General features: G+C 42.4%; 2 protein-coding genes and 1 non-coding gene across 3 annotated transcripts in view; 1 reads left to right on the forward strand and 2 right to left on the reverse strand.

Moving 5' to 3' along the window:
* Positions 1-435: 435 nt before the first annotated feature.
* On the reverse strand, positions 436-13,148 carry LOC143099814 (nucleobindin-2-like). The gene is made up of 13 exons (XM_076262735.1): positions 13,044-13,148; positions 11,583-11,723; positions 9,441-9,548; positions 9,041-9,173; positions 8,232-8,335; positions 6,420-6,605; positions 5,963-6,053; positions 5,755-5,813; positions 5,354-5,446; positions 4,023-4,112; positions 2,941-3,111; positions 2,343-2,403; positions 436-2,146 (listed from the first exon to the last, which is right to left on the reverse strand). Exons 2-13 carry the CDS (start codon positions 11,721-11,723, stop codon positions 2,040-2,042), a joined length of 1,344 nt encoding a protein of 447 aa, XP_076118850.1. The 5' UTR covers positions 13,044-13,148; the 3' UTR covers positions 436-2,039.
* On the reverse strand, positions 11,224-11,365 carry LOC143110279 (U4 spliceosomal RNA). The gene has a single exon (XR_012984114.1). It is a non-coding gene; the product is annotated as a U4 spliceosomal RNA (small nuclear RNA).
* A 924-nt stretch (positions 13,149-14,072) lies between the features above and the next one.
* The window catches only part of pik3c2a (phosphatidylinositol-4-phosphate 3-kinase, catalytic subunit type 2 alpha), a 38,964-nt gene continuing 30,594 nt past the window's right edge, over positions 14,073-22,442 (forward strand). Inside the window, exons 1-2 of the mRNA XM_076262742.1 lie at positions 14,073-14,155; positions 20,007-21,281. Of these exons, the coding sequence (XP_076118857.1) occupies positions 20,088-21,281 (1,194 nt within the window). The 5' untranslated portion in view covers positions 14,073-14,155; positions 20,007-20,087. The remainder of the gene's footprint in view (positions 14,156-20,006; positions 21,282-22,442) is intronic.

The following is a 22,442-nucleotide window of genomic DNA, read 5'->3' on the forward strand; positions in this document are numbered from 1 at the left end:
TTTTAAAAGTAAATGTTCCAATCAATGATCTAGGCAGCACATTTTCTTCTCTCTCCTTCATTTTACAGTAATGGTTACGAACTAGAACGGCTCGGGGTCAAAGGTCATACAGAATCGATTAATCAGTTATTTTTTCTCAAATTAATTAATCAAAATTAACCAGTTATTTTGACAGCCCTAATATTAAACTGTATCTGTAATAATAATAATATAGGCTATCAATCTCCTGATAATCTCCTGATTTGTCCTAGGAAATAGTTAATTGCATCTACCAGATCAAGTATGAATTCCCTTTTGCAATTCATTTCACACCTTGTGACCTCATAGCTAAGATGACCAAGCCACATCATGTTTTCTGATCTCATGATATTTACGTAACTTGTCTTAAAGCTGTTGGCAAACAAGTACATGGTAAAAATAGAAGACACAAACATGTGAAGCTTCAATCATTTAATACTCACATCCACACACACTTAATTACTCAAAAGAACATAAAGGGCTGAACTTGCAAGGACAAAAAACTCCAACATTGAATAGATGTGCAGGGGAATATGCATTTTCCCACAATTCATCAGGTGAGCGTAGCCAGCTAGGTGGATAGGGTGGGTCTTTTTTCCAATTTGTGGACCTTTTTAGTTTGTGCATACCTCTACCAGACAATCTTATTGAACCATACTAAAACTTCAGAGGTGGACTGCCAAATAACTGTATAATCACAGCACTAGATATGAAAGAAAAAATAACTTCATACGTTAATGAAGCTAAGTTATAAAGTTATAAGCCACCTACTGACATACCTGAACAGAACTACATAATTGCAAAATCCATATTCTGCATTTTGAAAGTCTAATTCAACTTATCCAAATTCAGATTCATAAGTAGCCTAATTAGGCCTTTTACAGCAGCCAAGATGTTCATGCATTGTTTTGTTTATTGATAAGTTAATTTGTGTATTTTGTATAATACCAAAGACTATCTAGCATGGGACTGCAGATTTCAGGATACATTCTAGGATAGATTTTATGTATTTGATTAATATAAAATGAGCCCATTCAAAATAAAGTATGCATTAGACTAATTACATTATTATTGTTATTATTTTAAATTAAAAACATAGTCTACTCTATACCCAAAGACCTATAACAAATACAGAGAAGTAGACATATCTCAAAAGAGTTGAGGCAGAAATGTGGACCTTCAGATGGGGTGGGGTTGGTCGAAGAACTCATGCAACCTACCCTTAGCTACGCCCCTTTCAGATGTCATTTACTTTGCCTTGAGAGATAACTACAGCGTAACAGTATCTGAGTACCTGTACCTGTAACCTTTATCTGAGGCATCAAAGACAAACCTGTGCATCTCTCTCACAACACACACACACACACACACACACACACACACACACACACACACACACACACACACACACACACACACACACACACACACACACACACACACACACACACACACACTTCAGTGATAGCACTTAAATTAGTTTCTACATTCATGGACTGTATACATTTGCACAAAGTTTTCTATATATATTCTTATAACTTTGTAAAAAATACAAAGGATTTTGTTGGATGGACAGTAAATATAATCTCTCATTTCTTTCAGTGTTCCTATATACCTCAAGTGCCTCTTGGGCTAGTTTGACTAAACTCAGTAAGACATTCGTTCACTTTGTGCTGTAAACATTGTAAACATCTTGTTTATGTACTGTGCATAACAACATATCTTGCCTTATAAAATCTACATCTTTCCTGACAGTCTCTGAAATCACTGACTACCCTTTTGAGTTATCATATGAGATATTGTTAAATTATCTATATATTGTTATGAAGGCATTGAAAGGCTTGGACATGGGAAAGTTGTGAACTGTGAACCGTGGACCCAGATGCTTGTCTTTCAGTCTATTGTGGGCCCTATTCTGATCCACTGACACAAACAAAGCACAAAGAAGAACAGTAACCACAAAGAGAAAGACAAACATACACACATGCACACACACACACACATACACAGAGCAGGGTATGCTAAGAGTGTAATGGCAAGTCTTGCTGGTGCCCAGGTGCGATGGGTTTGCTGTCTGCTGGGAGAGCCGGCATGGCTCCCTGGCCAGGAGAAACTGGAACTACACTACCTGGGGAAAAGAAACAAGTAGCACAGCAGATCTGATTCAAAACAGCAGCTAAGCCTCCACGACCATACCAAACGTGTTACTTTCCGTTTCATCTGTATTGTTTTGGATTTGCACATACAGATAACAATACAGATATACACATAAAATGACATTCAAACTGAATAGCTGATCAATTATGAATGGAAATTCCCCTCACCTTTGACCTCTGCTGGAGACTCTGTCTTCAGCTGTTTCATCTTCTCCATGTGTTCCATCGCCTGCACAATATCAAGCAAGGTTACCGGATTGGTCTGTTCAATGACACCATGCTATGCGCTGTTCACGCCAGTCACTATCATTGGCCAATGAACATTTTTGCTGGTTTTAACCAATGAACTAATTTAACTTATGGATTTTTTTATGTCCTCTGTGTAAAGTACTTTGTGTTGTACTTAGTGCATGACAAATGCACTATATATACACATTTACATACTTGCAACACAACACTCACCCACAATGAGTGTCACGCTAGACAACATTAGACTATTGCAATTAACTAGATTACAGCATAGAAAAGCAATACCAGACGATACTATTAAATATTTACACCAAACTCGATCACTGTTAGGTCCCTACACTGCCCTTTGGTGGTGCTGTTTCCCCCTTTGTGGCTTATGGCTACTCGGCAGTATGTTTATGTTGTCATTATGTACAGGTACTGTGGGTGGGCAGAGCCGGTTACCGGGTGCTTCCACACCTGTTGTTGGCTTCAGTGTTTTCTTCTACTCTGTGTGTGTGTGTGTGTGTGTGTGTACCTGTTGTAACTCAAACTTCTGTGCGTTGAGTTCCTCCTGTTGCCGCTCCAGTTCTGCCCGCTGTTTATCCAGGTCTACAGTCTTCTGGTTGAGGGTGTTCTCCTCCCGAGCCAGATGCTCCTCGAACTCCCTCATCTCCTCATCTGTATAGAGCTGATTCTGCTCCAGGGTCTGGCACCAGTCATAGTAAATGATGAGTCATAGATAATGATATATTGTTTTACTACACAGACCAACTTCAAGAACAAGACTGTCCATAAGGTCAATTTATTCAAAATGTTAGTGTTTAGGCATGTCCACATTGGCAACAATAAATACACCGACCGTATACAGTATGAAACTATAACAATATGAGCTTCAACATCTTGGGAAATCAATCTGGACAGTAATAGTGAAGTATGTATGTTGTCTGTGACTATCATTGATTCACATCTAAACACAGGGCCCTAATTTGAGTATTAACTCTTAAGTCGAACTAAAGCAAAAGTAATAACTAGGCAAAAACAATTTTCTAATTTAATACCATGTGCTTTAAAACTAGATTTGGTCTCAGGGTCCCCCTACAGTTGAGAAGCGTAATAATAATTAAACGAAATATGAGTCTTTTGCAACAAAGTATGAACATAACTCCGATATATTATAGAGGGAATGCACTGAAAGTAGTCTGTAGAAAAAGATCTCTGAATTCCTGTGGCATAGCAGCTCTTTTCTGTTTCGATTCTGAGGGGGAATGGGGGAGGTGGGGCAGTTTCCTACCCGAAACTAGAAAGGTGCTAGGTCAGTAATCGCCTACAGAGGGCCGCTCCGACAATGCCAGAAGTGCTGTTCGTCATGTTATGAGGATATGTGCCATCAAAATTATTTTGGAAACGTTATGTTAAAGGTAAAAAAAACTGTTAAGGGTGCCTTTAAGTGCAAACATTAATAAATCAATTAAATGTTCCCATATGCCACACGATAACTATAATTAATGCACGAGAACTTGTTGACAGAGTACAGCTTGTAGACAGACTGCACTTTGCCCACCCCCTAAGTTAGAGCCCTTAATCTAACATATTTAAAACTTGATTAATAAATCTGACCTCCCAGGGGTCTGTGTCCAGGAACTCCTTCTTCTTAGTGGCAGCCATGAACTCATCCCGGGACACTAGTCTGTCCTTGTTGGTGTCCACCTACAAACAACACCAAGATGACAGAGAGGAGTTTGCATGAGGTTCTAAACTTCTAAAGCAGGATGTATTCATGGGAATGAATGATCCTTTTTGACCACAAATGTGATGGAACAAGAGATGGGTGAGGCTATGTAGAATGCATTTGTAGGCCATTGTCACGACACAGAAACATGACAGTATGATCTCATTTTGTGCAACGTCTGTCAAAACAGAGCCCATTTAGACCAATGCTGTTACTAATGTGACATTTTTGCATTTGCTGACACAGGCCCTAATGCTAGTACTAAATTGTGTGTACATGTGAAAAAATTGCATGTTTAACATTTTGCAGATGATTAACTCAAAAACAAACTGAGTGATTTGCAACGAGTTCAAACACAACAGGGACTACGGTATTTAAATAATGGTTTTATTGGTCTTTGTCATGCAGAGTCTGATACTGACTGGAAGCGGAAAATGAAATTATATCAGATTAAATTAAGATGTAAGAGGAAGTGAGGCAAACAAGCAATTTGGTGCATAAACGTGCACGACCCGGGCACATGGAAATGCAGAGTTGCAAGGCATTTTGTAATGACAGATATTGCACAACCCCTTCTTGAAACCATCCAAATCAGCCCCTAGTTCATTTAACAGATCCAAAATAGATGCATAAACCTTTAATAAACCAGGCCCATGATCTGTGAGATTCCTGCTCAGTCTCTGGCCAGTTATTGTGTACAAAATTGTTCTTTTGAACATGATTTAAATAAACCACCTCTTTCTCTCCCTCCCTCTCTCACTCACTTTGGGTTCACATCTGCTCCCACCTAAGATTAAGCCGAATAGCAGCTATGCATAAGAGGCAAAGATCCCATCATAAGACCAAAGCTGTGACTAGTTTCCCCTTGTGAGACCACATTTTATTAACTCACAGAACGTCTCTTTTGTTAACTCCAAAATCTTTCCACTGAAAGCAAATTATTTAGTGTCCAACTGTTCAGTGACATTTGTATGTTGCTGTGTTTTACTGCAAACTTGCATTCTAACTCAATGTAAACACATACAGTACATACACACAGTCACGTCGCTTACACCACATACACACACACAGGGGTTCCTACGGGCCCAGCTGCAAAAACATCACCAGCGGTTAGCATCACAGCTTGGGGCCTGACTTGGATGGATTTTGTGTTCTGTGTTTGTGTGTGTGTGTGTGTGTGTGTGTCTGTGTGTGTGTGTGTGTGTGTGTTTGGATTTACCTCATTCATGACGTGTTCCCTCATCCTCAGTCTCTCCTCTTCCATCTCAATCATGTCATCCTCCTCTTGTTTAGGATCATAGATCTTCTCCAACTACACACACACACACACACACACACACACGCGCACACACACGCACACACAAGAATTCTTCATGAATAATGAACAATTGCTCACACACAAGAATTCTTCATGAATAATGAACAATTGCTCAGTACTCTTGTAATGTTTTGATTAAGTTGCATAATAATCCTGTAAGAATTTATTTAAAATCAATTTTCAATAATTGCCTGTGTAATAGATGTGTCAACAGATTGTGTTGTGTTGGAGTCTTGAACATTTTGTTTGCTTGCTTTTTGCAATTACAAAATAATGTTTGTACAAATTATACAAGTACTGACCTCTTTAGTGAACAGCGCCTCAAGCTCCTGCTCATCAAAGTAGCCATCTCCATTGGTATCTGTGAACCAAGTCACACAAAAAGTTAAACATTTAAAGCATCTGCACTTACTTCACCATAGTAAACTTTGAAGTACCGTTTGGGGTTTAGGGAGAGAGAAGTGTTTTTTGGAAATGGGCTCTGTAACCAAGCTATTTTTCAGAGATTACCATGCAAGCTGAAAAATGTCCTTGGGTCAAAGTCTTCAGGATCCAAACCATCAGATTCTTCCCACACTTCTTTCAGCTGGTCCTTACTTCCCTAAAAACACAAACAGACGAACAAACAGACAGACGATAAAGGTGAGGGTAAAGGTGAGTGCGATTTATTGTATTGTATTTATTTGTTTAAGTTATATTTTTGGCTATTTTAGCCTTTATTAGACAGGAAAGTGTAGAGACAGCAGGAAATGAGTGGAGGAGAGATGGGGAGTGGGTTCAGGAAATGACTTCAGGTCGGACTGGAACCTGAGTCCCGAGGGCACTGAGCCCGCTGTGCCATGGCTCCCCCCATCAGCAGATATTAAGTGACAGGAACTCACAGCCGACCACTTAAGAGACAGTGACACCAACACTATATGTGTGTGGGTGATTGTTTTTTATCTGTCTGCATGCATGTTTTGCTCACAGGGTGGTTCACTTTGGGATGGTCTGCATGCTTCTTCCTCATCTCCTCGTAGTGCGCCTCCTCTTTCTTCCTCTCCTCCTCGTCCAGCTTTTTCAGGTGCTCGCGCCTCTCGTGCTCCTTCCTCATCTCATAGCGCTTGAAGTCCTCATGCCGCTCCTTGTCATAGTTCTCCAGATCGCTTGTGGCCTGAGAGGCAGAGGCTGTCAGTGAACAGCAATGAGCACGGGCACAGCACTGACACAAAGCACCGCTACAAACACAGCACAACACAACACAACACAACACATAACATGGACAAAAAGGCCTCTTCCCCACACACACACACACACAACACCCTATAACCAGACACCAATGCAAAACTCAACAACAAAGCAAACATGGCAAGACACAAAAAAACAAACAAAACAACAACACGATAAAAGACCCGTGTTTGTTCACGAGGCCATCAGTGAACCGAAGGGATAGACATAGAGCTTGTCTTTCTATGCGCCGTCTGTAGATTTTTATCGCAGCCAATCAGTTGTAGGTAGTGTTCCAGTTGTTCAGTTTATAATGCCAAGGCAACAAACTGTAGCCTACCTTGACAGTAACAATTTTGCTATAAAAATAAACCTGTGTGTTCACTAAAGAAAATTAGTCAAACCACCTGGGCACATTTGCCTACCACATAAAATCCATTTTCATATGCTAGACAATTGCAGTATGGGCTAAAATGGATGGAGTGATATTCAGTTGAGAGTGACAATCAGTGGCTTTGTGCTAATTGATGCTGGGGAGGCACATGCCCACCAAGACTGTATTTAAGTTATCCCCTAAATGTGTCTGAATATGACATATGAGATAATTGTGTTCATTATTTCCTTTTCCATCAACCCCTAATTATGACCGCTGCTAGCACCACACATGAAACAAACCACCACACATGAAACTTGGTGCCCCACTACACTTTTATGGTGCCCCACTAGACTTTTATGGAACCCCCCCCCCCCCCTAGTGGTAGAGGATGATGAGGAGGAGAGGAGGTACAAGGCAGGACTGTCTCAGATATTCAAAGACTTTTGAGGGATAACTTAATAACTTAAATACAGTCTTGGTGGGCATGTGCTCCCCCAGCAACAATTAGCACAGAGCCCATGCTGCAACTGTCTAGCATATGAAAATGGATTTTATGTAGTAGGCAAATGTGCCCAGGTGGTTTGACTGATTTTCTTTAGTGAACACACATTTATTTTTATAGCAAAATTGTTACTGTCAAGGTAGGCTACAGTTCGTTGCCATGGCATTATAAACTGAACAACTGGAACACTACCTACAACTCATTGGCTGCAATAAAAAACACACACACACACACACACAAACACACACACACATACAAACACACAAACATCCGCACATACTGTACAAACACGCATGCACACACACACACACACATCCACACGCACAGACACACACACACAAACACACACATAAACACAAACACACACACAGGCACACACACACACGCACGCATACGCACAGGCACACACGCACGCACATACTCACACAGGCACGCACATACAAGCATACACAAAAGTTGCAAGAGTAGGGGATGGAGTATGAGATGGAAAAATTGACAAGCTTAATTTATTTTCACGGAGAGGATGTACAGGAGCGGCGATCATATTTTGTACCACTATGCGGTACATCTAGTTATAATTCTGCCCACCCAAAATGTTAGCTTACATAATGCCCCTGGTGACAATAAGAGTGAATAGTACAGTGATTAGTAATGCATAACCAGCTCTCTGTAGTGGATAATCGGTCAAGGCTTACTGATTTAATGAGTTTGTCCAGGTCGTCCACCTCAAACGTGTGTGGGTTCATATGGTTCAGGTGCTCAAACTGCCTCAGGAGAGCCTCATAGTCCACCGTCATACCTACAGATATAATGGGAAGGGTGACTTAAAACCCTCAAAACGGTCATATTCATGATTGATAAGATTGGACTTGATACCATTTTCCAGTCCCTTTTTAATAGATTTGGCAGCATAAACAACATGGTTCAAAGCTTTTAATTTTTAGTAGATTTCCACAAATTACCACAATGAAAGTGCATAGCACCTAACTGTTTAGGTTTTAACATTGAGAAAGGAAATGACCCCATCTTAAGGTGCACTAAAGTGAACCTTGAGGAAGTTGTGGTAAGAGGCAATCACCCCCTCCAGCAAGGTTTTACAAACTCGATAGCTGACCCATATCCTTTCCAGCACATAACTAAACTGTAATATAGACCAGTGGTTCTCAAAGTGGGAAATAGAGACATGACAGGTGGGGTGTGAGGAACAGGAGATAAAGTTTTTTGTGCCTATCTTTAATAGTACCTTTCTTTTTTGACAAGGAAGATCATAAATTCAAAACAAAACAGCAAACATAAGTGTCATAAACAGACTGACATTAAAATAACATCTTGATCCCGTGGACCGAGATGGGAAATGTAACGTGGAACCAAAATGCAAAATCAGGTGGGGCTTGAAAATTCCCCACCTCCAAAGTGGGGAATGACAGAACCACTGATATAGACCAACTAACTCTTGAGAGGGACTACCTGGTTTCTCCGACAAGTTGTTACTGGTCAGACGTACCTTTCCCTCCCGCCACGTCCTGCTTGGCTTTGATGAGCGTGCGGAGCCGGTTCACCTCCTGTCTTTTCAGCTCGTCCAGTTTGGTCCTAACGCTGTGGCCCACAAAGTCAAGCTCTTTTGCAAGCTTCCCTTGCTGTAGCGGAAAACACACAGACAGTCACACACACACACACACACACACACACACACACACACACACACACACACACACACACACACACACACACACACATTAATGATCACCTAACATTAGGGTGACTCTAACAAATAGACAGCCCTTTAGGAGCTCGCCTTGTAGTTTGTAAACAGAGAGAGGCAGCTGAGTAAACCCAGGCCCACATCTGACACATATTTAACCAGACGGGGCCGGCTGAAGTCCACTCTCTGGTTTCTCTGTTACCTTGATGGCTTCCATGTCGGTGTTGTGGAGCTTCTCTCTAAAGTGTGGGTCTTTCTCCAGGAAGTCAATCACCTCTCGCAGGTAGCGGTCATAGTGGAGTCCAGTGTCCTGTAAACGTAAGCATTGGTCAATTGAAAGATAGTGGAATACTTCTGGCAGACACCGGCTATTGTGAAACTCGGCCCTCCTCCTTGCAGTGTTCCCTCTTAAGTACTTTTTTGAATACACATCCACAGTGGTTAACTTAAAAACGCAGGAACAGTTTACTTACTGGTTTGATTGTAAGAATCCCCATAATTTGTAAGTTTCCAAGCAAATATGACTTAATGCTATGTCAGTATCGAAGGCTATTTCATTGTAAAACATATAAGATCTATAGCCTACAAATCAATAATTCAAATAAAAAACAAATAATGTTAAAAACAAATAGCACAATAGAGCTTGATACTTTGGTAAACTGAAACTTTTGTGGCGGTACCTTGTAGAAAACATAATTCAAAGTGAGAATAGTGTCATTCACTTGTGGTGTTAGGAGCCGGACATAAGAGTAAAATAATCAGAGGTGTCTTATAATTACAGAACTTTAGCAGCTGTACTGAATGATTAAGCTAGTTTGGTAAAACAATTACCCTAGTTGTCATGCCAATAAAGCACTTTTGAATTTCAAATGGAAAACAAAAACTTTTGCTGGAGGCGAGTATTCAAAAGATTTGTTCAACTGTAAAATTACTGCCCCACTTTTAAGGGTCACATAAAGGTTAAGATTGCATAAAGGTGAAGGAAATCCCACTTCTCACATCACAAAAGGACTATGTGGTGTGCAGGTTTAGTCTTACCAACTCAACCAAGAGAGGTTGCAATGAATGACATACTTAAATGCTTTCTTCGCTCAGGACATTAGATGTCCGCTTTGTGTGTTGTGCTATTGTGATTGATAATGGATATGTGCCAGTAATGTCAAATATATATTTCTATGTTCAATGTTAGTCTTAATGTTTTGGGCATTTGTCACTGCAGTCCATCTTCGTAATCAGTGACAAGATTAGACATAATTGTCGTTAAATGTTTCTTTTTTCCCCCTTTTCATCTGCTGTACCCTCACTCTGACATCACAGAATTTTGCTTGGTCTGTTTTGATTAATTCTAATATCATGTCACAAACTTAAATCTAAGAATAATCCTTTATGCTCCTAGCCTGGCTCTGCACACCTGTTGTTCACAAGTCTGAACTCAGTTAACACCTGGGATAATAGTCTGAGTGCATAATGGATCGCCTCCTAGCGACCACTGATGTTGCTGATGACACTGAAGTGAAGCGTTCATTTGAAATATAGATGGAGTGATACTGCTAAATGAAGCACTATAAACAGCAGTAGCAATGCTAGCAAACATCAAAGAATTGAAGCTACAGGAAGAAGGTATGCAAATCTATTCATCAAGTGCAAAGACAACAGGGTTTGGGAAAAGGCTACATCAGCCTGTATCATTAGTGACAAAGTAGGTAGTATAGGCTCCCAGTCCTAATAGTGGTCAATGCCAATTTAGAGGCTGGTCTGATGTTTTCAAAATGAACCTGAGGTATACCAGAAACAATGAATTTGGGTCTTATTCTGCCAGGCAATATGTCCCTATCTCAAACTAGCAAAGACATAGACAGACACGATCGATCGATCGATCGATAGATAGATCGATAGATCGATAGATAGATCGATAGATAGATCGATAGATAAATAGATAGATAGATAAATAGATAGATAGATAGATAGATAGATACTTTATTGATCCCCAAGGGGAAATTTAAGAGAGTCTACCAAACATTGCCATTGCGGACTATATTTCAAGTCGTCTTGGGTAAAGTTTTCAACTAGCAATAATCGCACCTCGGATAACCCTCATAGGCTACGATACTGCCACTGCGCAAAGCCCTGTTGGCATGACCAATCTTCACACAGTTTTGCAGTACTAAAATAGCACCATGTAAACCATAAGAGTAAATTGGTTGAAACTAAAGCTGTTTGAATGAATCCTCTGTTAGTGTACCTTATGAGCTTGAGATTCCATTTTGAAAGTAGGCTATACATTTTTGTAAAGGCACTACTGCGTAGGTCTAACATCCCAACCAATCCCCTCCCATTCACTTACTGTGCTCTCTGGAGGGTCCAGATTCTCTTTTGGTGGCTCAGCTTTATTCTTGTCCACAGCAATGGGCACCGCATCCACAGACACCCACGCACACACTAGCACCAGCCAAAAGCAATATTGCATGCTTCTATGTGTCCCCATCTGTGTTTGATAAACCAGCACAAGGTGCAACTTACACTGGTAATGGAAGGTTGCATAATACACAAAAGACAAAAGAAGCCCAGTGCTTTAAGAAGGATAATTGTACAATTGTATCATTGCGACTGAAAACCTGCAGCCTCAGCCAAACAAGGATTTAGACGGTTTTCTGCTATGCTGCTGTTAAATTTTGAACTCACATATCATTGAGCGGCACTGTTGTCAAAATCAACAGAATGAAACAAAGGGCAACTAGCGTTTGCTTTGGAGTTTGGATATTCAACACTGATATCCATGGGTTGTGTAAGATATGTTGAAACAGCGTTGCACAGAAACAGGCTTTTGTCCATCAGCAGAACCCAAAAGTTGCTCGGTAACCACTGTTACAGTAGCTTCATGTTGAGTCTTGAGTCTTCTACAATTTCATCATCAGAAAGTGGATGTAGATAATGTCTCCACATTTTGCAAGACTTACAGCATCTGGTGAGATCTTGAAGACATTTAGATGTTTTCTATATCACAAACAAGATGGAACAGGCCAAAGGTTGTGGATGCTGTGGATTTGTTCCATAAAATGCCTATAGGCCTATCCACTTTAGCGCATCTGATAACAACTCAACTGGCAGATAAAATAATTCTGTGGCCATAACAATGTGATTTATAAGCAGAAGGTGAGAATGGTAAGTAAAAGAGATGTCTATTTTTTGCAAAAGACTGTTCAGCTGTGGCAATAAATTTGGACTGATAATTTGTTCATTTCTTTCGACTTTCAGTCTTACTTTGTAAGAATATGATGTCACTTATCTTTAAGAAGACAATCAGTTATTATAATTAGGATCGAAATAGACTTCATCAATTTGGATTTTGGCATATCATCTGAACCAGAAATGTTTACAGAGCAGTGTAGGACCTACCAGTAGCCTATAATGCCATTCTAGACAAGTAAGTAAAGGCTTGTGCTCTCAGGAGGGCCTTGGTGTTAATCTTAATCTTCAGTGGAACCTCGCTAAGACCAATCACGCCGTTGTTACACGTGTTGGACAAAGCTTTTACACATTTCCGTGTAAGGAACAATAATAGTTTTCCCTGTCACTATCATGTGATAGTCTGGTTACTGAGAAAGCGTTAAAGACGTGTGCGTAAAAAAACGGTGCTACAGTGCATTTAACCCCTACACTCTCATTTTCTTCCACACTTTCACCGACATAGGCTGCCCACAATAGTTACAAACATAAACAGACCCGCTAGATAAACTTCCAGAAAAAAACAAATGAAAGCAACAACTCCTTAACAGGCGCATCTTTCAACACATCTCTTGCTTACCTCTCTCTCCGTCTCTGGCTCTTCTCGTACAGGATTTGCTATTACCGAGCTGCTTTGCTTAAGGCTTGTTTCCACCTGTCATCATCTCGAAGTCAAGTGTCCCCGTCTAGGGATGCAACCTTCAAAGTGCCGTACAACTCGGACACCACGCCCCCAGGAAAGTACTATTGGCCAGCAAGATTCACTTCCTTGTTTATGATACTCATGTTGGATATCTATTGAGTGTTCAAATTGTCAATCAAACACTCATGCACAGCGTTTTCCCTGACGTAAGAGGAAAAGGTACGTGGCGTTCAGAGAAGCGGTGACGATGAATCAGTCTGAAGTCTGAAATCCACATAGACTGTAAAAAGAGGAAATTCCACTATCACAAAAATGGATGTCTGGCGAAGAGCCTTTTAAGGAAAATAAACGCATGCTTTATTCCATATTTTGCTCTAGGCCTAACTGTTGACAGCGCCATGTAGACAAGCAGCCTAATATACGAACTCAGAATAAAAAGTAACAAAGTTCCATTACAATAAAAGTAGGGTATACTTTCAATGTCTAAGCATGGATAAATAAACACCAAAATAAGCAGAATAATTTAACTATATAGGCCTATGCATGCAACCAGTTTTGCTCATTCATTCTTATTCTAAGTGGATATTTAGTCTACTGCTTTTTCTTACAACACAGTGACCAAACCGAACAGGCCTATCTTTCATTTAGCCTATCTTACTAATCTGTTTTATATCTGTGCGCGTATTATTCTGAAGAGCGTTAGAAACTACAGGCCTTAACGCTATATTTTCACAAAATCTAATTATGAAACCTCTGTTTACGCGTTCAGAAATTGCCATTTGCCTGCGTCTACACTGCGCTTTTAACAGCCATAGACATACCGTTAACTGTGCCCTTCCCAGTGTTCGCCACACAGCGGCCACAAACCACACATCACTTCAAACAGTGAATTCACAGACCACAAGATGCCGCTGTTTCCCTACGGTCCCTCTTGGCGACGCCAAGCGTAAACTTCACTGAACAGGAACTGACGTTGTATTCAGACTAGATAGACAAATTTTCCTACAGCAGAGAAAAATGGAGAGCAACAGAGAACGAACAGTTTGAAGGTTGGTGGCGATTTTTATTGGCCAAAGATGATTAGTTAACCAGTAAATGTATAGATTTGATGGTATATTATTTATACCGTGGCGTAGACATGTGTATGGTATGTTCTCTATGTTGCTGGCTTACTTTGTTGGCAGGTCACTAAGTTGATGGTTGAAATGATATTTACTTGAAAGTTTGGGAACCAACTTACTTCTTGGGATTTCACTTTTGGAGTAACGTTAACTTATGTTGCTTGTCACGGATTGATCAGCTGATTCTAAAAATCTAAACAATCTTTGACACTTTTTGGATAAAGTCTGATCCACCCAGCGTAGGCTATAATGTAACGTTAGTTTTTTTTACAACTAGTAGCCAGCTAGCTGCATCACGAATTTGCAGGCCAGTTATCTAATTGAATGGTAATTGTTTCCAAACCTAACTTTGTCAGGGTATTTGTTTTCTTTCCGTCAGCAAAATATTGCAACGAGGCAGCTAGGCTACTATGTTACTTATTTTTGTTCTATCAGGTTTTGAGCTTAATGCATGGATCGTTATAGAAATGCTAGCTATTTCAGTGTTGTCGTTTGACTAGACCTGGGATGATGGTGATGTGTCTGGGATTTCACTTGGCCCAAACATTAGTACCAACAGTTCTGACTATCTACATTTTGCAAAACAAAGACGGAAATGATGGAAGCTTGCTTGCTTGTCTTCATTGATGTCAATAGAATGGAGATGCGCTTGACACTGGCCTTAGCGCCTGATATTCTCAACATTCCAAAAGTAATCGCGCACCTAAATGACTGCTGTGCCAAACCCCATTGGTTGTACAGATGAATGAATACTTCAAAGGAAATAAGACAGGCAACTTCAAGCATGACATGCCAGTACGCAAATTATACCTGTCCTGTGTCATGAAATTCACAGCCTATTTAGTTTTAGTCCAGGGAAAATAAATAAGGATCTAAGGACCTTCCATTTCATGTTTGTATTTAGGATCTGTCTGCATCTTGTTGCTTTTCAGACTAGCGAGGTGCTAGTCTACGTGGTGTGATATGCATTATGAACACTGGGAAGTGTGAACTTTGATTTGGGTTGTCCTGCAGCCATTGTCAGTGGGTGTCTCCCTCTCTGCCTTTAGAAGTTGCTGATGTAAGCTGGCATACAGACTGGAGGAGGTCTCACGTGTGTCTCTGTCTGTAGAGACACAAATCAGGCAGGGGAGTTTGTCGTACTCATAATTTGAGTTAGACTGATCTCCATTTCTGTGATCAAAATAATAATAATAGAAAACTGAATGTGATGGCACTGGCCTATGATGTAGCTTTGGTCCTAAGATGGAGCTGGATCTGTCTCTCTATAAAGCCTTTTGCGTTATTGCATAGATGCTTTTTGTTTGTTCAATGAGCAGAGCCCAATTAGCTAGTAGCCTATACACTGAAGACATGAGCTGCTGAACTCCTGCAGTATCAGAGGGTCCATCAGCAGATTCACAGAAAGTCTGTTCATGCAGGTTGAACAAGACCTGGTTTGTTCTTATGGATAAACCTTTGGCATTTGACATATTTGTGTGGTGCAAAGTATAGAAAATACTTTGAGGCTAGTGTCTGGTGATGTTATTATGCCTCTATGGATGCAGACTGAATGAGTTGGTTTTCTGGTGGATACCAGATTAGATTGAAGAGCTTGGGTTTCTTAACGAGACTACAGGCAGCTTGTCAAATATTTGTGGGGATGCAGTCCACTACATATGTGGCTTCTCTGACTGATTTTTACAATTATGCCAGGTCGACTTCATATCATCCCTTTTGGTCTTGACATTCATGGATGATTGCAATTGGCAACATCTGTAATATCTGGCCGCACCATTCATGTTCTAGCCTGTCATGTCTGACAGTCTAATACACGCAGTCATACTAAATCCAAGTTTGTCAAGTCAAGGATGACGCAGGCAAGTAGATATTCTCGCCATCTTCAAGAGGATGCTCTTTAATGTTCTGCAGCTGACTGCAGACATTTGTGTGGCATTGGGATGAGAGATAAGCTAGAGATCTGAACTGTGCTGTGACCTGCACTCTCCGCCAGCTGTGCAGTCCACATTTCCCTGTCAACCTTGCTCAAGATGGAGGCACCTATAAATAAACCACAGACCCAGACTCCCAACTGGGAGAAATAGTGGGCAGCAGAATGGCGGTCCATATATCAAGAGATGGCAGTTATTTGCTATGTATTTTCTACATTATTAAGATGTTGGTAATTGTAGTTCCGAAGTCTTTTCCTGGTAATTTTGAGATTATATTTTTCAACTCAGCTATTGATACTGGGATCGAAGCCAGTTTCATGATGATGGTCTGTTATTGTTAAAGGCTGGCTGTATGGAAGGCTATAAACATGTGAGCAGGTGGATAAACAGACCAATAGTGAAGTAGGGATTTTGTTTTATAACATTAAGTGTGTTGGTTACCTCCGCGTCCTGTGAAAGTTTAAGCTCATTTCACTCATGGAAACATATGCCGATGGGATGCGCGTACTGTTCTTCTGCTGGGTAACATCCTCTTATTTGATTCCCACACCCACTAGTTTTTCTTTTCTTATTCATAGGAAATCATGTCACCATTGTGGCTACTTCCTAGAAGACCATCTCTGTAGACAGTTTTAGCAATGGTTCATACAACCAGGCTGAAGACTGGGCTATGTCTGCATCTCTTATCCCCTAAGATTTATCATGGTTGACTGGCCTTATTATGCTGCACTGCTGCTACACAATCATACAAAGACACATAAAACAGAGATCCTCTTTCATTTACAAGTACAATGGCCAGCTACCCAGCATGGTTTCTCTGTGAAGACAGCAGTGAGAGGTTAGATAAGTCACGTGCTCTCCTGTATTTGCAGAGAAAGTGTCTTAGCCCAGCTATTGCAAGAGCTGTGATTACAGCTGTGTGACCCAAGTAAATGCACTGACAAGCTACAGTTCAGCATGAAGACCCAAGATGTAACACTAAGTGAAATAGAAATTAGTCATGATTTAACTGTGAGGCTTTGGAGAGTTAGACCTAGGCTAGTCTTCACCAGCCTACATACTGCCAATCCCCATAGAGCTATAGCCCTAAAGCATTCTTAATAATTAGGTGTGTGTGTGTGCGCGCGCGCGTGTTTGCGTGTGTGTGCATGCGCATCTGTGTCTGTGTGTTTCTGTTGTGGTGTTGGGTTGTAGTACTAGGCATCAAGTGACGATGAAATACCATTGAGAGTTCTACATTCTCTATACTTTTCCTCTAGGTACAGTATATTTTGAAGTGAATAGCTTGGTGATGATAACTGTACAAACATAGGTGAAGGCCCTGTGTGTGACCCAGTTAACACACAGGGCCTCTCTTAAGGGCTAAATTCTGGAGGACTTTGAACAGCAGTAGATAGATAGATAGATAGATAGATAGATAGATAGATAGATAGATAGATACTTTATTGATCCTCAAGGGGAAATTCAAGAAAGTAGGAAGGTTGTTAAAATGTATGCAGTGGAGGAAGCATGCTGTAACTGTTGAGGTCTACGACCAGAATGGGAACAGGACAACACAGCATTAGGTCACATCACTGACTGACCCATTTAAGGCAGTATGGAACTGTAGTTTGTTTATTGTTTTTTTTGTGTAGGGCCTGTGTGTTGTTAAATCTGTCTAGTCAGGCAAGAATTTATTTGTCTTGCTCTCTGATTAAAACACTACCTCTGCTAGTGCACTGATATTCAGAGGTAGCTATGGGGAGCCTTTCGAGTTGTTTTCATGGACATAATTGTCATCCAAAGTCAATTGAGAAGGCAACTAGCCTAGCTTTATAGGTCTACATCTCCATGATCTCTTTTTGATACATTGAGCACCAAACCAGAGTGTTCCTTAGTCATCATGCCACCCTCCGGTACTGTCCTGAAAGTTTATGGTGAAGGCTATCATTTCCCTTCAGTTCGGCCCCTGGTCTTTAATTGGAGTTTCTCCTTTTGTGGCCACAGCAGACACAGTCTAAGTCTGTAGCAATGGTGTGTCTGTGGGTCTCTGGCATATCAAAGTTATCAGCACAGTCGAGATAAACTCACTGTGTATACACACACACATGTGCTTAATCAGCTGTCTTTTGCCACACTGTGGTTGTGGAGTTGTGATTACAGTTGAATTATCTGGCAGTGATGTGGCGGCTCATGTTGCAGTAAGTTGTTGTGTGACTTTGTAACTATGCCACTCCTACCGCTAAAGCGCCTGTTGTTTACTTGACCTGTGTTCTTTAAAGGAACAAAAAGCCTATAGCACTATGAACAACTTGTCTGGTTCTTCTGCAGAACATAAAGAATTTTCTTTACTTTCTGGAATTCTTCTCCAGTTTCTCCACAATTTTCTTTAAGGTGTTTATCTCGAGTGCCCCTGCCTGGCGAGCGGACTCATTTTGTGGCATGGCGGAGGCATGAATTCCTTGCTGATAAGGCTGCAGTGCCCCGCCTGTGTTCTCACTGCGCCAGAGAGACCAGATGGGGGGATGGGGGGTGGCAGTGGTAGGGGCAGTGGCAGGGGTAGGGGTAGGGGTAGGGGTGGAGGTTGCATTCAGTAGGGGTGGCAGTCAGGTTTGGCTATCGTGCCAAATTCCTCAGCACACAATGGCCCCTGCCTAGCCTGGTGGGTCACAAAAGGGAAAGGGAAGTTCAAGAAAAGACTGAGATGTGTGTGTGTGTGTGTGTGTGTGTGTGTGTGTGTGTGTGTGTATGTGTTTGTGTGTGTCTGTGTGTGAGGGAAAGACAAGGGAAACAAAAATGGGCTTATTCAGAGTGGTGTTCTTCTCAGCTGTGCAACCATAGGAAAAGTAGAAAGAGTGCTGGATTACACAGTTTGTGTGTGAACGTCTGTGTGTGTGAAAAAGTGTGTGTGTGTTTGTTTCCCTCCGTTAAAGGAACAGGCCAGTGCCTACCGATACCACATCAGCAGGGATGGTGATCGTTCTTATACACCTTACTAGTTCATGAAAAGTGGAGAGAATACCTGACACAGCACTGCAATAAATCCAGTTCTTATACAAATGGTTGCCCTCAATGTTGAGATGGTCTGCATTTTAGGGAATAGAAGCTTTGATCCCCTCCCCTGACTCTGGCCTTGTGAGGATGGGAGAGGCTGCTGTTGCTGCTGCATCTCTTGTCCTCTCCTTCTGGATGCATGCAGTCCATGCAGGTCTGAGCTGCTCAACTACAGGAAGAGAACTCTTTGCCATTTTTATTTATCCTTTTCTTCCTGTTTTGCTGTTGTAGGATCGATTGATTGATTGATTGATTGGCAGATTGAGTGAATGCAATGTAGCCTAGTTGATGTGGTTAGACTGTAATTCTCCACTGAACCTGGGCATTCTTTGGTGGCTGCTGCTGGTTCTCCATCTCCCAGAAGAGGGCTGCTATGGATTTCCAGAGCTGGTCGGCCTTGATTGGTTTCGATTATTTTCCCCTGCATAGGCTTTTCAGCTCTCTCTCCACATGCTGAGTTCTGGACTCAGTAGCTTGGTGGTCAACTGTGTCGTTTATAGCCGTCTAAGAAAAGGCTAATTTGAAAAAAAAATGTACAGTGTTTGCTTTGAGATGCAGAAATGCAAGTTTTGTCGTGTTGTTATGCAGGCCGGGGAATGTGTTTGTTATAGGCTATTAGGCTATGTTTTTAAAAAATGTCTCATCCTCTGGTTATTTTGCAGAATCCTCTGGTTGTTTTGTATTGTATGTTAATGTAGTATTGATTGTTAGGCCGCTTTCTTCCAGGGTATCTTACACAGCCTGTTTTAAGGAACGCATTTTGACTTGTAGACATTCCTTTATCAATGTTCTTTTTGTTCCTTCCTTGCCTCTAGCTGTCAGAAGTGTATTCCCTGTGCAGAGCCATCTTCACACCTGCTGCGTCTCCATGACTGAGGCACTGACCAGCTGACCCCATGGCCCAGATCTCCAGCGGCAACGGCCACCTTCCGGGCTCGCCCGGCATGATGCGGCCCCGGGGGGTTGTGGGTAAGGAGGAGGCCTTGCGTATGGAAGAGGAGGCCTTGGCCAAGCTGCAGCGCGAGAAACGCCACACGCTCCCCACTTCTGCGTCGTCATCATCGTCCTTATCGTCCTTGTCCTCCAACAGACCCTCCGTAAAGCCAGATGCCGCCGCTGCTATCGTAGCCTCGGGTCGTCCAGAGAAGGACCTCATCGTATTTCCGGAGGCGGAGGCAAAGAAGCGCGGCGAGAAGGACGCGCTCAAGAACATCGACGTGAACAAGCTGACCAACGAAGAGCTGGAGAAGATCCTGCTGGACACCACGTTCGACACGAACATGAACAGCAAGGTGACGCGGCCATCGTCTCTGCTGAACTGCAACCTGAGTGCCTCATACCCTGGCGGGCACGCCTACAGCCCCGTCCCCTTCCAGCAGCATGTAGCCGGCTCCCCCTGGAGCTCCTCCATCTCCATCTCCTCCACCTCGTCCCTCTCCACCCCCACGCACCCCCAGGCGGCGGTGTTCCCCTCCGCGCCCTTCCCCAAGCCCGCCTGCCCCTTCCAGAACGGCTTCACGCCGCCCATGCCCGCCTACCTCCCCATGTCTGGCTACCAGCAGACGCCCTTCATGCCCTTCACGCCCATCCAGGCGCCTGTGGTCTTCCAGCCGCCCACCGTCTCCCCGGAAATGGCCAAGCTCTTCGACAAGATTACCAGCACCTCGGAGTACCTGAAGAACGAGCGGTCCTCCACCATGGACCTGGACTCAGCCCCGCCCAAATCCCTGGAGCCGGCGCCGCCTCCCGCGCCCGTGGATCCCCCCAGCATCAGCCGCTTTGAGTGGCTGGACCTGGACCCTCTCACCATGCGCAAGGGGGAGCAGGAGGAGGCGGTGGGGGCAGCGGCCCCTCCAGGCTCCTTGTGCCCCCCCAGGCCTGAGAGTGGTGGGGAGGGCGGTGCAGCTAGGGACCCCTGGGACGCCGTGCTGCTGGATGAGCCAGAGGCTGGAGCCGGCGCCAGCAGCACACCTGACCAGGTGAATGCACCACAAACCTCCACTGTTCGCCGGGCCTCGACGGGAACGGCCGTCACCAGAAGCCACTCCCTTAACATCCCAGCAACCTCATCCAATTACCATAACAACCAGGTAAGGGCTGGCATTGATACAGCAACCAGAAACATTACCCAGAAATAATTATCTATAATATAGATATTATGTTTTTCTTGTCCAATATGAACCATATCCATTAGAGGGGAGGAACTTGGCATACTGACTCACTACAGCCTGTAGTTGTAGCCAAAGCTAAGAGCTCAGCATTTCTGTGCTGATGGGAATGTATTACACAGCCAAAATATTGAGTAAGAAAAGATTCATGTCATTATTCTAAAGTGGTGTCAAATCAGTGTTTCATAGTTTGAAAAACCCACATATGCATTAATTTGTGTCTATTAGTCAGACACTGAAGATGAAGGGTAGAAATCAGGCAGGACGTCATTTCACTTAGTCAGGGCTGAAATGACACCTCATAAAGAATTCCCTGGGCTTTGCCAAAATAGCTGTGTGTTTTATTTTCATAATGAAACACTACTACAGTAGATGACTAAATCCACTCTACTTTCTGAACCAGACCTGAGACCTTTACAAATCTTCCTCTCATTTCCTTAATGACTGACTAGCTTCACATTCTTGATCCAAGAAAAAGTTTGGTAATGCAACCCTGTTCTGCTGCAAGTCTGTTAAAGTGTTGTTTTTTAGGAATGTTCGAGTTTTGAAGGCTTATTTCCTCTTGAAGAGAACAAAGGGGACTCCATTATTTCAAACCTCCACCATTTTATCTGACGTTTGCCTTTGACTGGCCTGTGTTTGAGTTAGAAAGAGGATTTCCTGAGCACAATCTGAATTAGTAAGACTACTCAGTCCTGTGTGTGTGTGTGTGTGTGTGTGTGTGTGTGTGTGTGTGTGTGTGTGTGTGTGTGTGTGTGTGTGTGTGTGTGTGTGTGTGTGTGTGTGTGTGTGTGTGTGTGTGTGTGTGTGTGTGTGTGTGTGTGTGTGTGTGTGTGTGTGTGTGTGTGTGTGTGTCTGTGTGTCTTCCCAGAAAGTCTGCTTCCTGCCTCATTGTGTAGCTTGGTGTCTCAACTGGACAATCGACCGCTGTCACACATTTCCCACAGAAAGCAGGGGACTGCCTGTTCGGGTTGGCCCTCCTTCTAGAATTTTCTATGGTGGCTGGGAGCTCTAGCAGCATAGTATGAAGCTACTATATAGGCAACTTGCCATAACTGATGAGCTTCTTTGAAATGGTCATGG

This window comes from Alosa pseudoharengus, unplaced genomic scaffold, assembly GCF_046254945.1.
Source record: "Alosa pseudoharengus isolate Yale_2024_CS ecotype anadromous, Long Island Sound unplaced genomic scaffold, YU_APseudo_1.1 YU_APseudo_1.1_scf_10, whole genome shotgun sequence".
NCBI classification, from domain to species: Eukaryota; Metazoa; Chordata; class Actinopteri; order Clupeiformes; family Clupeidae; genus Alosa; species Alosa pseudoharengus.

Bases quoted from the DNA above. Each gene is read 5' to 3' on its own strand.
- LOC143099814 (XM_076262735.1), bottom strand. From the start codon at position 11,723: ATGGGGACACATAGAAGCATGCAATATTGCTTTTGGCTGGTGCTAGTG. The intron at 6,606-8,231 runs GTAAGCCTTGAC...TCTGCCTCTCAG, and splicing joins TGGACAAACTCATTAAATCA to GCCACAAGCGATCTGGAGAA. The intron at 5,814-5,962 runs GTAATCTCTGAA...CTTGGTTCACAG, and splicing joins GACATTTTTCAGCTTGCATG to ATACCAATGGAGATGGCTAC.